Source organism: Citrus clementina, unplaced genomic scaffold, assembly GCF_000493195.1.
Source record: "Citrus clementina cultivar Clemenules unplaced genomic scaffold, Citrus_clementina_v1.0 scaffold_8, whole genome shotgun sequence".
Classification (NCBI taxonomy): Eukaryota; Viridiplantae; Streptophyta; class Magnoliopsida; order Sapindales; family Rutaceae; genus Citrus; species Citrus x clementina.
The window spans coordinates 4,072,518-4,089,251 of NW_006262022.1; the positions used below are offsets into that span (position 1 = coordinate 4,072,518).

A 16,734-nucleotide genomic window follows, 5' to 3' on the forward strand; every position below is an offset into this window, starting at 1 on the left:
GCCAGTTCAATAAAATTTATTCCAATCTTTTTCAGTACATTTTTTTTAGTCGGTGAGTGATTTTTTTTCTTTGTTTAATTAAATTAAATGAATAACTATTTTTTGTTTACTTAATGTTTAATGTTGATTTACAAGTTTCATATTATTTTTATAAGTATTTATTTTGCTTACAATTTTAAAACACTAATTTGCCACTCTTATATTAGTTCACTTATTTTACCTTCTATTTATAAGCCTTATATATAATTTACAAAATTTATTTTTATCACAATATTGATGCTATAATTTTAATTTCGGCATCATAGAATTTTCTCTAGCACTGTTCATTTTGAAATAGGAAAATTAACTCAAAGTTTTAAAGTTTGCTTGAAAATATAATAAATATCTTACCCTTTCTATTCAATTCTATTTTTTTAAAGATATATAAGATAAGAAGATGGGTTTTACAACAGAGTTGCGCACACAATGTAAATTGTGAGTAAAAAGTGATTTAAATACTACTCCGTGAAATCAAATCGCGAGTTATATACCTTTCGAACAAAAAAAAATTTGAGAGTCATATGATTTGACAATCTTTTATGCAATTCCTTTTCCTCATTTTTGCACAAATCTGCTAAGCTTTTAAGGAAATTTAGCTTGTGTTATCGAACTTGGAAAATGGTATTTTTTTTTTCTTGGTTCAACTCAAATTCCGGTTTTATTTTCCATATGTTTAATCACAAGAAATGATAAAATCATAATCTTCTAGAGTATTTCATAATGGGAGATGTTTCTTCCAGAAATTTAATACAGGGTTTATAAGAAAATCTATTTAAGTTCTGTGTTTGGTTGCTCAAAGTCAGAGAGAAAGTGAATGTAATGATGAGAAAATGCGTGTTTTCACGGAAAAAAAAAAAAAAAAAAAAAGGAAAAAATTGGCTTTTTTGGTTGAAACTATAATTGATTTTATGAGTGTTAGTGGAATAGAAAAACTTAAAAGAGTGCAATCATTGTGAATACTCATGAGTCATGAGCCACAAATTCCATTGGTAATGGATTTTTCCTTCTGCCTTGTGGGGCCCATATTATCCACATGGAGTGGGAGATTGCCACAACTGCCAAACTTGAAAAAAGTACTTTCAAGATACAATAAAATTTGCTTCACCTTGTTGAGCCCCTGAACCTGAACACAACAAAGAGGCGTTCTTGTAATAATTTTTATGTTGAAATGGAGATTTGCTCCTTGCAATCACAAACTCTATCATCCATACCAAGCCCTCTGTCCAGAAATGGCCTCATTGTAAAATCTTTTGGGTCCTGTCAAATCCTCAAATTCCCCAGTTCAAAGAAATTTTCACATCCGAGAAAGCTCAAGCTTCCTGATTTCAAAGCTCAAGCTTCAGGTAATGCAACAGCTTTCTTATATCAGCATCTTTTGGATTGTCACTTAATTATGATACTTATTTGTTCGTTTCTTTTCTAGAATGGACCAATTGAACATGTTGTGATATTTTTTCAATCGGCATAATATTAATATAAAGAAAGGCTAATTAAGCATTGCAATGTGGATTAGTTTGTGATAGAAATGTGTATAAATTCTCTGGAATAATGTGCCGAAATCTTATTAAATGATGTGAACCTTGCATGTATATAATAATCGAGCAGTTACTTGCTACATAGGATATGCTATAATTGGTTTTTCAAAGCAGAAGCAGAATCATACTATGTTTTCATTATTTATACCTAAAATATGTATATGAATGTGAACTAGGCACAATCAATATCCGTTCAGAGGCAGTTGGGGTGACTCCGACAAAAGCAGATTCCAAAGATGACAATCTTGCGTTTGTTGCTGGTGCTACCGGTAAAGTTGGCTCTCGAACAGTAAGGTGAGGGTTTACTTCTCATTTCTCTTTGAATGTCAAGTTGATGCTTGGATACAGAATATGATGAAGTAATGTAATCTTTCTTAGGGAGCTCTTGAAACTTGGTTTTCGAGTTAGAGCTGGAGTCAGGAGTGTTCAGAGAGCAGAAAATCTTGTCCAGGTATGTGTTGTTTTTAATTAATCATTATGTTAGTATCACTATTTCTCTAATGACTTGTCTACAAAAAAAATTATACTGTAGAGTGTTAAGCAAATGAAGCTCGATGGTGAACTCGCAAACAAAGGAATTCAACGTAAGAAAAGAAAGCCGGGGAGTACCATATTTTACATAAATAGCTATTTCCACTGAATAAAACAAAAACATATTCTGCTAAAATATTTGCATAAGACATGTATTCTCCCTTAGCAAGTAACAGGTAGTCTTTGGTTTGTAGCCCAGCTGTAGAAATGCTTGAACTTGTGGAATGTGACTTGGAGAAACGAGGTCAGATTGAACCAGCTTTAGGCAACGCATCTGTGGTTATATGTTGCATTGGTGCTAGTGAGAAGGAGGTCTTCGATATTACAGGACCTTATAGGATTGACTTCCAGGCTACCAAAAACCTTGTTGATGCAGGTATGTGCTAAACTTGGTAATTCCAGTTTGATCCAATAATCTTATAGGAAAAAACAAGAGGATGTAGTGTTTATTACTTGTTCTTGTGATAATTTTCACATATGTTATTACTGTTTTTTTTTCCCCTAAGATTTAACACTCTAAAACTAGAGTGATGCTTCTAACTCTGCAGCAACTATTGCAAAAGTTAACCACTTTATCATGGTTTCATCATTGGGAACAAATAAATTTGGATTTCCTGCAGCTATTCTAAAGTAAGCTTAAAGAATTTTATGCTCTTGCTTTGAGTTTAATGGAAATTTGCTATTTCGTTATCAAATTATCTCTGTTGAGTGATCAAAGTACTCAAATATTTTTCTACCTCTGCCGCCTAAGTTTGTTCTGGGGAGTCCTGCTCTGGAAAAGAAAGGCAGAAGAAGCACTTATAGCCAGTGGTCTCCCTTACACTGTAAGAAAATCTACTAAGCTACAAGTAAAATTGTTCAACACAGAAATAGCAGGGTCGTCATAGCTTGAATTTGATTACTCATGTTGTAGTGCTTCTTCAGATAGTTCGACCTGGAGGAATGGAGCGGCCTACTGATGCTTACAAGGAAACACATAATATTACCCTTTCACAAGAAGATACTTTATTTGGTGGCCAGGTGTCTAATCTTCAGGTATGTATTAGATAAATTTCATTTCTATATCTCAATTTGTGTGAGCAACAAATGGAACAAATGTAATTAACCGCAAAATCATATAAATCCCAGGTCGCAGAACTCTTGGCATGTATGGCCAAAAACCGTAGCCTTTCATACTGCAAGGTAGTGGAGGTAATTGCTGAGACAACTGCACCATTGACTCCTATGGAGGAACTTCTTGCAAAGATACCATCTCAACGTGCTGAACCAAAGGTAGCTTCTTGCTTAAAAATGCAGATACCAAATGCACGCACGTTTGAAAATCTTGATAAAAAGCCTCAAGTTGCAGCATTATCCTTTACGATTCATGTTTGAAAAGCAAATAAGTTTTTCAAGATTCAATGTTGTTCATTGAACCAAACCAGCTTTTAATAATTTAGGACCAATAAGCTATTACCTCCAAGGTTAAGCATCTTCTAAGATGTCCACCGCTCATCGTAGGTATGGAGTGGCGAGTCACTGGTTGGCTCACACTATGAAAGGAGATGGGAAACATCTGACCGTTAATTTGATTTCATAGGATAATTTCTATTGTGAAATTATCGCCAATAATTTAGAAATCAATTTGATTCTTGTTCTGTTGTGGAAACAGGAATCAATTGCCCCTGAGAAGTCTGATCCAGCAGCTTCTAAGAGCATGATCTCCGAGGAATCTAGTGCTCCCATTACAGAGGAACCTGTCCAAACAAAAGCGAAGGTGACAGACCCACTTTCTCCATACACGAGGTAAGCCTCTCTATACAATGTTAAAATCTTATTAGCTGGATAGAATTTATATATAAGCCCAAATTCCTTATGAATTTTCCATATTTCCAAAGCTATGAAGATTTGAAACCATCTTCATCTCCTTCTCCAACCCCAAGCACCACTCCTGGTGCCTCCAAAACAAGTGATATAGATGCCAGGCCAGTGGCTTCAAAATCCACACCTTTGTCGGAGCCCTCGAGCACAACCACCAAAAAGGAAGCACCAAAGTCAGAAATGAAGAAAACAGAGCCTCTCTCACCTTATATCGCATAAGCTTATATAATAAATCACATTTCTTCATATTTTTCCTTAATAAGTTCCAGAGGATGTTTCAGTGATGCCAGTTCCAGAGGTTTTTTCAAAGCCATAGGTAGGATTTAGCTTTTTAAAAGCTGATTTAATGTTGACAGTTACGAGGATTTAAAGCCACCTACATCTCCCACTCCAACGGCCCCCTCTGGGAAGAAAGATTCAACCATTGTAGATGGACTGCCAATGTCCGGTATTTCTGATGCTCAAACAAGTACATCAGGGGTAAAAACTGGCATCACTGAAACGGTATCAGCACCGGAAGAATTGTCAAAAGCAAGGCCTCTTTCTCCATATTTTGCGTAAGTCAATACACTGTTCTTCTGAGATCAATTACAATTACCATGGCTTAGCTTCTTTACAATCTGACTTAATTTAAATAGTTATGAAGATTTAAAACCGCCCAGCTCTCCAAGCCCCACACCAAGTGGTCCCAAAGAAGTACTTTCAAGTTCCTCAACAACTGGAGAAGTTGCATCCCAGTTAACTGGAGGCAACGACGTAGCCAAGACTCCAGATACCAGTCTTGTGGAAAAGAATCCTATCGTGAATTCGATTCATCACCATTCCCCCTACCATATGTAAGTCTGTAATGGTTACTGATATTTTCAACTTATTCAACTGTAGTTTTCTTTGCTTACTGCTTAATTTGAATGTGATGTCATCATTAATCTCTAACTCACCATAAACTATCTGTAGCTTCATTTTGTTAGGTCAAATGCTATTATGTTATTGTAAACAATTTGTATTGAGTATCGATTTCCTTTTTACCGCCAGGTATGAGGACTTGAAGCCTCCAACATCACCAATTCCATCGCCAAAGAAATATTAGAGGCATACTGTCCATCGTTGGACAAGGTATTAATTCTGGATGCTTCTTTCCCTTCCTCCATGAATCTGCACTGTCAATTTACACTCAGCTCAATGCATGAGAGTAATTGAAATAACGTCATTGTCTGAGAATCATCAAATTAATCAGGACCTATCAGGACCTGCATCCGGGGAGTTGCACGGCAAGTTTTCCTGTAGTTAAAACTATCCATAGCTATTGAAATTGCCGGAGTAGTTTCAACTGGAATTTCTTGTTATATATACGCGGCAGATTCATATTTTGTCATTACTGCACTATTTTGATGAAATTTTACCAGCTTGTTTAAATTGATATTAAGTCTAGCAATTTCACTAGCCTACATACAATGAATGAGAACAAATGATTATTTTATGATTATTATGGAATGCTGGATACCGAGTGAAAAACTATTCAAATAGCTGATAATATTTGAATTAATCATCATGTCAAATGATTATTTTGAAGTTATTATGATTATTATGGAATGCTGGATACCGAGTGAAAAACTATCCAAGTTGAATGGTCTAAAAAAAAAGTAAAAAACCATGGACTTTGTGCAAAGGATAAGGTTTTTTTTTTTTTTTTGTGAAGTAACTATTTAATTTTTATGGTCTAGTGCTTACATTATTTTTCAACAATGAAGTATTTTGGATTGTTAAAAACATTGATAGATTTAATTACATGTGATTATTGTTATGGGATATTAAAAAGTACTTAAATTAAGTTAAATTTCAATAGAAACCATTCATTAATTTATTTTTTGGTCAATTTTTTTTATCTGATACTAAATTAAATTAACTAATTTTGTTCTAGTTTTTTTTTATTTACAATCAGAAATCTGTCGGGACTTGTCCTGAGTAATTTTATTATAACACAGCCTGAATATCAATCTTTACTGAATATCAATCTTCAATCAACTGAAAAGAGATTTGCCCTCACTATTAATATTGAAGGGAAATTAATCTTACCCCAATGTGGAGAGCCAACTAACTCCCATTATACCCTCGAGATTGTAGAGGGCATGGGCGTGCCAATGGGCTACAGGCCCATTGGCTAATTCTGTTGTTTTTTTTTTTTTTTAATGAATTCTGTTGTAGTTAAAATCTCAAATTAGAGAACTTGAGTCATGTATTTTTTTTTTTTTGGCCAAAATTTATCACTTTTCATTTTATAGAATATGTTATTAGCTCTAGTTCAACACCTAAAAGCTTGTGCCAATTTATGTGAAATAATCAAACTGAAGTTATTTTTATTTAAATAATTCAATCAATTGATAAAACGTGATATTTATAACACCGTATCGCAATTCGCAAAGGGCTATATAATTTTTCCGAAATAACAATATGTTGTACAATTTTTACTTGGGAGTAAAAATTTTACAACATTTCTATCTACTTAAAATTTAAAAATAACATTATCATTCAAATTCCATAAATTAAATACATGAGATATCATCTATGTAATGAATTAATAAATGATGTGTCATACGAATTTTACTTTTGGCGTAAAAAGCGTACAATAAGTCATCTCTGCTTCATATTTATAAACGACATATCATTCATATGTCAGAGACATTTACGATTTGTCATCTGTATAATGAATTTTATATTTGTTGGACTGTGGACACATTCTAACAAGAAAACATGGTGTTTTGGTCAAATTATTGAGATTATTTTGGTCAAATTGCTTTAATCGAAATAAATATTAAACAAGAAGGTTAAAGTGTTGGTCAATAGTCAACCAGTCGTCAATTTGGCCATTTTTAGAAAGCCTCCTCAGAATTTAACAGGGGTTTAGCTAGGGTTTGCACTTTGCATTGGTATCTACCAATAACGGGTCGACCCAGAAACCCGTAAATGGATGCGGATCAAAACCCGAAAGCATCAGAGAAGAAAACCATTGGTCCTCCAACTACTTCGGCTTATCTTGATCCCCATTACTGGTAAATTTTACTATCTGTTTAATGTTTATTTTCCCATTTTAAATTTTATTATTATCGTGATTTATTTTGTTTTCAATGTTTTGGTTGCAGGGATGAACGCTTCAGTGATGAAGAACATTACGAGTGGTTAAAAGATTACTCTCATTTTCGCCACCTCGTTCAACCTCACATTAAACCCAATTCCTCTGTAATCTCTCTCCCATATACGCATTTGTATATGCTTGTTGTTTGTTTGGTTAATTTTTTGTGGTATAATGTTTTTCAAATGAACTTTTTGTTTGGGAATGAAAAAGGAAAAAAAAAAAAAAAAAGCCCTTGATTTTAAAGGTACTTTCCAGCAAATGCAGTATAAGTTCTTAAAGAATGTTTGCTTGTTTTGTTAGTACCACTCCAAAGTCTGTTGTCCTTTTTCAAAAGCACTGTATAAGCTTAAAGAAGTATTTTTCTTCTCCATTTCTGTCAAACAACAAACAAAAGCACATTTGGGCCTTTGCCAGTTTGGCACCTTGCAATGGTTTTGTGAATTGGTGATGGCTAGCTAACTAGATTTCTAATGTTTTCATTTAAATTGGGGTTTTTCATTTGAAAACTTTTGTTTGTAATTTCAACTTTGTTGGGTTTCAATCTCGCTAGCGTCGTTGTGATCTACGTCGAAGTATATGACCTCTGTAAGTCCTGGAGTAGTTGGATTCAGTGTTCTTTTTAATGTCTGTTAGCAAGGTTTGATAGAACATTAGTGATGAGAAAATTGCATGGTAAAGGTCTTGGAGCTGGGATGCGGAAACTCTCGGTTGAGTGAGGGACTGTACAATGATGGAATTACTGCAATAACATGCATTGATTTGTCAGCTGTTGCAGTTGAGAAGATGCAGGAACGTTTACTATTGAAGGGTTATAAAGGTTTGTTTGTGGATTTGCAATTTTATTTCTGTATTTTTAGTTTGTTTATCTGCTTATATGATTTTTTTTTCCTTTTTCTCGAGTGATTACATTAAATAGTTTATTTGTTCATTATATGAAACAATTGGCTGAAGAATTGATTTAAAGAATGACTTGATAATGGCTTGATTAATAATTTTGCAGATTGAACTTAACAAAACATGATTTTATTTATTTTTATTTTTTTTGTGATTGTCGTGCAGTGTTATATATATGTATAGAGAGAGAGAGAGAGAGAGTTTGGCTCAATAGCAATTTGTTTTGCTTCATAATTGTTGACAGAGAGGAGTGAACCAAATTTGTCTCACTATCACTGGCAAATCTGAATAGCTATTCTTCATTTCTATATATTTGTCAAAAGAAAGGAGAATTCTTGAAAAAAATTCCCTTTAGGTTAGGGATTAATTATGGAGACAAAATTAATTTCTCATGATTTTTGACACTGAGTACTTGTGGGAATGGGAACTGAAAGAGTTCAATTGCATTAAAAATGGTATATTTCACTCTTCTAGTGTTAATTGTTTTCTTCATTTCTCTATTTCCATAATCAGAAGTAAAGGTGTTGGAAGCTGACATGCTAGACCTGCCTTTTAGCAACGATTGTTTTGATGTGGTTATTGAGAAAGCAACCATGGTAAATAGACAACCCATATTGATTTTCCTTTTACTTGCTGAATTTTAATTTTGTTATTTCTAATTGAAAATTATGTTTGCTATCATGATCATGTGCTTTGTTTTCATTTTTAGTCAAGTGAAAATATTTGTACATTTAACTTTTTGGTTTTGAAGGAGGTACTGTTTGTGAACAGTGGCGACCCATGGAATCCCCAGCCTGAAACAGTGACCAAAGTCATGGCGATGCTCGAAGGTGTTCACAGGGTTTTGAAACCAGATGGGCTTTTCATCTCAGTTTCTTTTGGCCAGGTGACATAAACAACCATATGATTTTTTTCTCATAACATAAATGGTGTAGTTCTTACTTGTAATTCGTATCTGCTACAGCCACACTTCAGGCGTCCTTTCTTCAATGCTCCTCAGTTCACCTGGTCTGTTGAGTGGATCACATTTGGCGATGGATTTCACTATTTTTTCTATATACTGAGAAAGGTTAGTATTAAGTATTGACTACGGATTGTTCAGAGTTTTAATTGTTTGGGTGGCATATATGACTCTGAAGCTCTTTATAAAAACTTTCTATACATTTGCCAGGGGAAGAGGTCATCGGCTGATGAAGAATTGAGCCAGAGTCATGACAAACCATTAGTGCCTACAATTTCTATGTTTCACGAAGAATTGGAGGGTGAAGATTATATTTTTAGAACCAACATTGATGAAATGGATTGACAAAAGTGCTTGTAACAATTTTTTTGTGCCGTTTACCTTCTTGCTTGTAATCTTGATTCATTGGCATCCCTAGTGGAATTGTTGCCGTAATATTAATTTAATACTTTTAATAGCAGTAAAATTGCAAAAGGAATGAAATTATCTGATCATCTTGAGCTGATGTGTTGTTAAAAAAAATTTGAAAATATGATCTGTTGATGCGTTATAATGTGCATTTAATGTTTTAATAGCAATATAATCGTAGGGAAATGAAATTATTAAAAAATTATATAATAAAAAATAAAAAATCATTGACGCGCGCTAGAAGGAGGGCTTGAACCTCCGACCTTGTGGTTAACAGCCACACGCTCTAACCAACTGAGCTATTCCAGCTTTGGTGTTTAACTTATATAAATAAATGCATTTCAAGGAAAAAATACGCAAATTCATGTATCCATATTTGGTTTTAGATTTGTTGTTTTGTCAATTAAATTACAATAAAACTAACAATAGCACAAATTTATGAAATAATCTTTATAATTCATGGAGTAGGACCCATACACTTACTGCATAAATTAATAATTTACTAATATCTATTATAATTTGTTATTGATAAATCTTGTTCAATATATACTTATTTCTTTTATCATGAATAAACTGATTCTTTCTATGCACTAGAATATTTTACATACCAAATAATACAAAAATAGTCAATATTTACATGTCAAAACACTTTAAAAAAATCACATAGTATCCTTTAAGGCATACTATCTTTTAGTTATAACCTTAATCACAATTATAACATTGACTAAATCACATGCTATTCGTGTAACAATATTCTCCATATTTTCTTAAAACTATATAAACAATTGATATTACATATAATTTATAACACTGTTTAATGTTTAATAAACAAATTTGTGCTAATATTAAACAACCATCCACTACAAAGTTTAATATATTATTTAATCTTTATATGATATAAATGGCAAATAAATTGTCTCTTCAATATGTGTAACACTATTCTCATGTAAATAACTCTATTAACCTTTTTTTTTATCTACTAATATTCTAGATGACACGATATTATCATGACCAATCATTCATTAATCCTCTTTGTACCATATCATTTCATATTCACGTCATATAAAATAATATATATTTTTGTATGTGTAATATTATTCTCGTGTTTCTTCCGCAGCGTACGGTTTTCAAGTAGTTTTTGTAATTAAGTAATAGTACCTATTATTTTAATGTTTTTTTTAAGCCCATTTTTTTTTAACTGCGATCATTATCATTATGCTGTTTAAGGTTGGTCCTGATAGCACTACAGTCATTAATGTGCATTTATTGCTACCACTGCTTATTAATGTTGATCTCGACGAATAAAAGTGCTACGATTAAGGTTGTAATATGATATTAAAAAAAACATTAGTAGAATTATAAAATTAAATTAAAAAAAATTTGTGCGTCCACAAAACAACCATTTTTTTTTTTTTTGGTCTCACAAATTCTAATATTTTATCTTTTCAATTTTGTTATATACGAACAAAACTTTATCAACAAAATTAGTTAGCTTTGAGTTTGAACTTGAACAAGTCATCATCGTCTGACTAGGAATCCTTCTCAGCATTTGCAAGCATTCTCTCACAAGCGGCAAGCCACACACACCACCTACCTAGGCTCCGTAATTCGTTGACGAAACCTGAAAACGACATCGTTCCCAGTCCCCCAGCGCGGTCCTTAAAACGACTCCGTTGCTTTCCTTTTCGTTCAGTGAATCATTACTCTCAGTCTCAAAACAATCAGCATAATTTTTTTTTTAAAAAAAGAAATAGAAAATTACTCTCTCTCTCTCTCTCTCTCTCTCTCTCTCCTCTCAGTTGCTTCTTCTGTAAGCAGCAGTGACTCACTATCATCGCCGGCTACAAAGTCGCCGGAAATTTTTCTCTTCTTCGATTGATTCATCAGAATTTGTCAAGCTATAGATATAGACACACACATATATTATTCAAGTATCTATAACGTTCAAAGTATTCCTATTGAAAATATTATTAATATTCTTATTTGTTTGGTTTGGTTTGGTTTCGATAATTGTGATTGATCGATGGAGGATAGCTTCAGCGGAGACGAGGATTATTATTACTCGGATCGGGACTCCCTCGACGGACTCGAGAACGACGAGGCTGATCTCCAGTGGGTCCCACCGAAGGGTTCCTCCACCAAGGTACATTCTCTTTTCTCAAAATTAGGGTTTTTCGTACAGTTCGTATTTCTTAATTTCGAATTACAATTCCGCTTTATTTGGGTCATTTTATCGATTGATTCAGTTTAAAGATTGAATTTTCATGTGGAGTTTGTATTTTTGGTGAATTTCAGGGCTTTCTGTTATTTCCTTGGCAGTTTAAAAGGCATCTTAAAAGAAAATTTGGTATGCTTTTGTTAATTATATTGTGTTCTTTTTGCAGGTTATAACTAGAGAATCTCTTTTGGCTGCACAGGTAATAGAAAAAGAAGGATTTTTTTTTTTTTAATTTTTTAGTCATTTTGTTTATTTATTTATCTTTTTTGGGTTCTTCTGGAGTTAATGCTTTAAGCTGGGGTTTAATTTGTGTAGAAGGAGGATTTGCGGAGAGTGATGGAATTGCTATCGCTGAGGGAGCATCACGCACGTACTTTACTTATTCATTACCGTTGGGATGTTGAAAAGTTGTTGGCGGTACTTGTAGAGAACGGAAAAGAAAGCTTGTTTAATGAAGCGGGTGTAACAGTAATTGATGATGCTGACCCAATGCTGCCCTTGTCGTCTATGGTAATGTGCGACATATGCATGGAAGAGGTTGCTGGTGATAAGGCAACCAAAATGGATTGTGGCCATTGCTTTTGCAATGACTGTAAGCACCCTGCTTCTTCTCCAGGCTTTCTTCTTTAGTACTTTGATATTCTCCTTATGATTTTGTGAGTTGTTGGGGTTTATTTTTTATTGTCACCTATAAAATTGATAGGTTGACGTCAATCCTTAAATCGTTACGGGTCCAGAAGGCAATGTGATAAGTGATTTTATTTTCTAATGTTCTTTTATCTATGGTGTTTTTGCTTGACCTTGCTATTTGCTGGCAATTTCTTCTTGCATTTCTGAATGCCAGTTCTTAAATTAGTTTTTGGAATGATGTAGCTTGAGTCTGATCCTGAACTATCAATATTTGGGCATTAGGTAGTTTAGTTTGGTAAAGGTGACCAAGCCAATTGTGACATGGTAATCCCTTGTTTTGTTATGTGAACTTAATCTTCTGCATTGATTTTGTTTTCAGGTTGGACTGAGCATTTTATTGTAAAAATAAATGAGGGTCAGAGCAAACGCATTAGATGCATGGCACACAAATGCAATGCTATCTGTGATGAAGCTGTTGTCAGAAATCTGGTCAGCAAAAAGCATCCCAATCTGGCAGAGAAATTTGAACGTTTTCTTCTTGAGTCTTTTATCGAGGATAATAAAATGGTTAAGTGGTGCCCAAGTACACCACATTGTGGGAATGCAATACGTGTTGAGGAAGTTGAAGTTTGTGAGGTAGAATGTGCTTGTGGTGCACAATTTTGTTTTAGTTGCTTATCAGAAGCTCACTCACCTTGTTCATGTTCGATGTGGGATCTTTGGGCCAAGAAATGCCGGGATGAATCTGAAACAGTTAATTGGATCACTGTTCATACAAAGCCTTGTCCGAAATGTCACAAACCTGTGGAGAAGAATGGTGGCTGTAACCTTGTGAGCTGTATTTGCGGGCAAGCATTTTGGTAAGATTATTTTCTTCTCTCTGCTGGTGTATGCCTTGTCATACACCACTGTTTCTGGATTCCCATACTGCATAAATGTACTCTGAACTATTGCTGCAGATTGTTTGCTATTTGTTTATGTCTTGGTGTAAGCAAGTGTTTCAACTGGTTAACGTAGTGCACTAAGCAAGCGTTTCAGTTGGTTAACGTAGTGCACTAAGCAAGCGTTTCAATTGGTTAACGTAGTGCACTAAGCAAGCATTTCAATTGGTTAATGTCCCTCGATGGTTATAGTTGACATAAAGAGCTTCTTCCTCCTTTTCCTTGTGAAACAGTTGGCTATGTGGTGGAGCTACTGGAAGAGACCATACTTGGTCAAGAATTGCTGGTCACAGTTGTGGTCGCTACAAGGAAGACAAAGCCAAAAAGACTGAACGGGCTAAGCGAGAGCTTTATCGGTATATGCATTATCATAACCGTTACAAAGCTCATACGGATTCCTTTAAGCTCGAAAGCAAACTTAAGGAAACTGTCCTAGAAAAGGTGTCAATATCAGAGGAAAGGGAATCAAGGCTCAGAGATTTTAGTTGGGTAACTAATGGATTGTATAGACTTTTCAGATCAAGGCGAGTCCTTTCCTATTCCTACCCATTTGCATTTTATATGTTTGGAGAGGAGCTCTTCAAGGATGAGATGACAGATGAAGAAAGGGAAATAAAACAGCATTTGTTTGAGGACCAACAGCAGCAGCTTGAGGCAAATGTTGAGAAACTTTCCAAGTTTCTGGAGGAGCCCTTTGATCAATATCCCGATGACAAAGTTATGGAGATAAGGATGCAAGTTATCAATCTTTCCGTAATCACTGATACCCTCTGTAAGAAAATGTGAGTGTGGCCTCAAAAATTCACATGTTTATTGGATTTTAAAATTTATACTTGTTTTGATAAAAACACTGGCAGGTATGAGTGCATTGAGAATGATTTGTTGGGTTGCTTGCAACTTGGTACCCACAACATAGCTCGTTATCAGTCGAAGGGCATTGAGAGGGCATCAGAACTTTCTACTTGTTGGACAAGCGTCAATACTACTACTGATAAGCGTCAGCGGTCTGATGCAGACACTAGTGGTAATGTGGATTGGCATTTTCCTTTTCCTTCTCTTTTTCTTTTTTCTGCCCATTGTATATCGGTATTACAATAGAGAACTAATGTCATTTGGCATATCTTGCCTTTATTTTCATTAAGAGTAGTAGCTAAGTGATGATTTCTTTCCTCTTGAATTGAGGTGTTTGGAAATCATATACTTTGCATCTATGGGAATGTATGAGTGATGCGCATTGTCTTGGACATTGTTTTGTGTTTTGTCTTGGATGATGCTTCTTATGATGGTGTTACTCATTACAGGAACCAGTCTTGCGTCCCATCAACTTGGTACTTGTTATATTTATCATTGCCATTTTAGTAATGTTTATGCCTTTTTGCCTTCTTTCTTTACTGGAAGTTTGAAAGAATGTTTACTTTCAGATGCTGAGAGATGTTTTATTTTTTTTCTTATAAACTATTATAATTCATTGTCAAAAGAAAACTGCTTGTACCAAATTTCCATTTGTTTCCAGCTAGTTATTAGATTTTTTGTGTAGACAATTTCCGTCAAGGTTTTTTGTCTAGTATCATACTTATTTTTTATTTTTTAAAAGCTTGTTGAATATGTCTTTTTCTGTCACATCCAAAACCAAAAGGAATGTTTTCAAGTTTGTGAGTTTGACTTCTAATGCATTGGCCAGCCTAGTGCTGAGAAAGTTCTGGCACCTGTCTAGAACAAGCCTGAGAAAAGTTTTGAAGTTACAGATTAATGCTATTTTTTGTTATATACACATTATGAGGATTTAGTTAGTTTGTGGGAAACTAACAAAATAACCTTCACCTGGCTACCTGGGCTCAGGAAGAATCTTCTTTTTACTCTGTCAGGGGAAGAAGTAAGAACTTATTATGCATCAGTATCTTGTGTTCTTATAGGCTCACTTTGGTATAAATTTTAGGATTACTAGTATACTTTCTTTCGATTTTAGTTTTAATCTTTGCATACTAGTTGCATGTTAGCTTACTCTCTTGACTGACTAGATTTGTGCGTTTTTTATTTTGGATAGGAAACTTAGAAGTATATTAACAATGGTACAAAAGTACAAGTTGGACCAGAAGTCCAGAGGCATCCAGACAAAATCCTTTGTACTATGCTGTCCATAGTTTCTGATGAGTTTGATTTCTTCATTTTCTCTTAGCATGTTCAGTTTTACCTGTACTTTCCTTTTGGGTATGCCACTGCTTGAATACCTAGCTTCCTAAATTTTTGAAATCTGTTAGGTCTGTGGCTTTTTTGTAAAAGTCTGATCTTGGTTAGTACGCCTTGTGTCAGGAGCATGAGCTGCAGAAGCTGTTTTGCTCTCTGCATATATCATTTTTTTCCCCTTGAATTACATCATACATTTGAGGTTTGTTGTGAACATCAGTTGCTTTACCAGTGATGTGGACATGTGGTCGATCATGAGGTTTTGGTTATTTATCCTGATTTGTATTTATAACGGGGCAAATCTTTCTTTTCTTTTCTTTTTTTTTCTTTTTTCTTTTATGAATAATTACAATTTCTCAATATGATAAGGGAGTACTTTTCTAGAATTGAACTTGCGTGACCATTGTATTAACGTCCAACTAATGTGCATACAGGATCACTGGTTTATAAGTCAAAATTGCATCAATAATTTGAATTTTGCTACTTTAAGATTTTGTCTAAATGCTGTAGTTACATTGGTTTGAAAGGGGTGTGGATCATGTATGGTTTTAATTTTCAATTTGCAGCATAGAATTTGTGAGTTTCCATTTTTTAGTTTCTGGATATGATGTCTTATTATTGGATTTAATCTGGATGATAATTTAGGAGTAGCATATCTGATAAAAGATGTACTAACTCCCTGCAATGCTGTAGGAGGGACTTTGGAACATGATCGACCATCAGGCTCTAGGAGTTCTGATGACAGTGGATGCTCTTCTCAGAAGCGTGTTAGAAAGGAGGATTGTCTTAGTGGGCGTTTTGACTTAAACTTGCCAGCTGAAGTCATTGACCGGAATTGATCTTCGACGTCGCAGGTTTTCATGAAAACATAGGTGTACAGCTCTTAACTGAAGACCTTTTGTCTCTGATAGAATTTATTGTATGGGGGTTAGGCAGCTGGGTGCCTAACTTTGACATGGTATCTTTTTGTCCCGGTTTTATGTTCTTCCATTTGCTGAGATATGCTGGAAAAGAGAAACATGGAATTGCTGGTTCCTTGTTTCCCGGCTATCTCTGAAAATTTATATATTGTACAGAGTCTCTCATATTGGACTTTAGTGGGCAATAAAGATATGTAAATTTTGGACCTAAGATTTGAGCAACACTCATATACTACATCTTCTTAGGTCATATTATATCATAGGAAAACGCCAATGCTTTTAACTTTATCTTGATTTTTGTTGATTTTTGCTTCTCGTTGGTTCTCAATTTAGTTGGTTAGCTTATTTTCATTTCCCATTCCTCCTATCTCCTTTCATCTAGTGCCATTAGCTGCAGTGCAGCAAGGGTTTCCAGCTTTCTTCCTTCACCTCTCTGAATCAGCTCTCCTCTGGAACCCAAGACAATTGTCTTAATTGCCCTTG

At 34.5% G+C, this 16,734-nt stretch overlaps 3 protein-coding genes and 1 non-coding gene across 7 annotated transcripts; 3 read left to right on the forward strand and 1 right to left on the reverse strand.

Moving 5' to 3' along the window:
- Positions 1-1,018: 1,018 nt before the first annotated feature.
- Positions 1,019-5,424, forward strand: LOC18033756 (protein TIC 62, chloroplastic). 3 transcript variants are annotated; one of them, XM_024177934.1, is made up of 13 exons: positions 1,028-1,382; positions 1,751-1,868; positions 1,953-2,025; positions 2,107-2,158; positions 2,305-2,481; positions 2,654-2,735; positions 2,857-2,929; positions 3,030-3,140; positions 3,234-3,377; positions 3,757-3,890; positions 4,322-4,522; positions 4,612-4,801; positions 4,998-5,038. In XM_024177934.1, exons 1-13 carry the CDS (start codon positions 1,208-1,210, stop codon positions 5,001-5,003), a joined length of 1,536 nt encoding a protein of 511 aa, XP_024033702.1. In that variant the 5' UTR covers positions 1,028-1,207; the 3' UTR covers positions 5,004-5,038. The 3 variants fall into 3 exon arrangements, with proteins under 3 accessions (XP_024033706.1, XP_024033702.1, XP_024033698.1); XM_024177930.1 differs by having other exon boundaries at positions 1,037-1,382; positions 4,604-4,801; positions 4,998-5,424; XM_024177938.1 differs by lacking the exons at positions 4,322-4,522; positions 4,612-4,801; positions 4,998-5,038 and adding an exon at positions 3,983-4,314 and having other exon boundaries at positions 1,019-1,382.
- A 1,339-nt stretch (positions 5,425-6,763) lies between these two features.
- Positions 6,764-9,428, forward strand: LOC18034116 (methyltransferase-like protein 13). Its single transcript, XM_006423078.2, has 7 exons — positions 6,764-7,012; positions 7,103-7,199; positions 7,774-7,912; positions 8,503-8,585; positions 8,741-8,875; positions 8,954-9,058; positions 9,161-9,428. Exons 1-7 carry the CDS (start codon positions 6,927-6,929, stop codon positions 9,293-9,295), a joined length of 780 nt encoding a protein of 259 aa, XP_006423141.1. The 5' UTR covers positions 6,764-6,926; the 3' UTR covers positions 9,296-9,428.
- Positions 9,429-9,593: 165 nt separating this feature from the next.
- TRNAN-GUU lies at positions 9,594-9,667 on the reverse strand. The gene has a single exon. It is a non-coding gene; the product is annotated as a tRNA-Asn (tRNA).
- Positions 9,668-10,864: 1,197 nt separating this feature from the next.
- On the forward strand, positions 10,865-16,534 carry LOC18035616 (probable E3 ubiquitin-protein ligase ARI1). Of its 2 annotated transcripts, XR_002904250.1 has the most exons (8): positions 10,865-11,501; positions 11,743-11,775; positions 11,892-12,168; positions 12,586-13,066; positions 13,381-13,929; positions 14,005-14,171; positions 15,192-15,270; positions 16,025-16,113. XR_002904250.1 is itself a non-coding variant. In XM_006423079.2 (7 exons), exons 1-7 carry the CDS (start codon positions 11,382-11,384, stop codon positions 16,168-16,170), a joined length of 1,773 nt encoding a protein of 590 aa, XP_006423142.1. In that variant the 5' UTR covers positions 10,867-11,381; the 3' UTR covers positions 16,171-16,534. The 2 variants fall into 2 exon arrangements, 1 of the variants encoding a protein (XP_006423142.1); XM_006423079.2 differs by lacking the exon at positions 15,192-15,270 and having other exon boundaries at positions 10,867-11,501; positions 16,025-16,534.
- Positions 16,535-16,734: the final 200 nt, after the last annotated feature.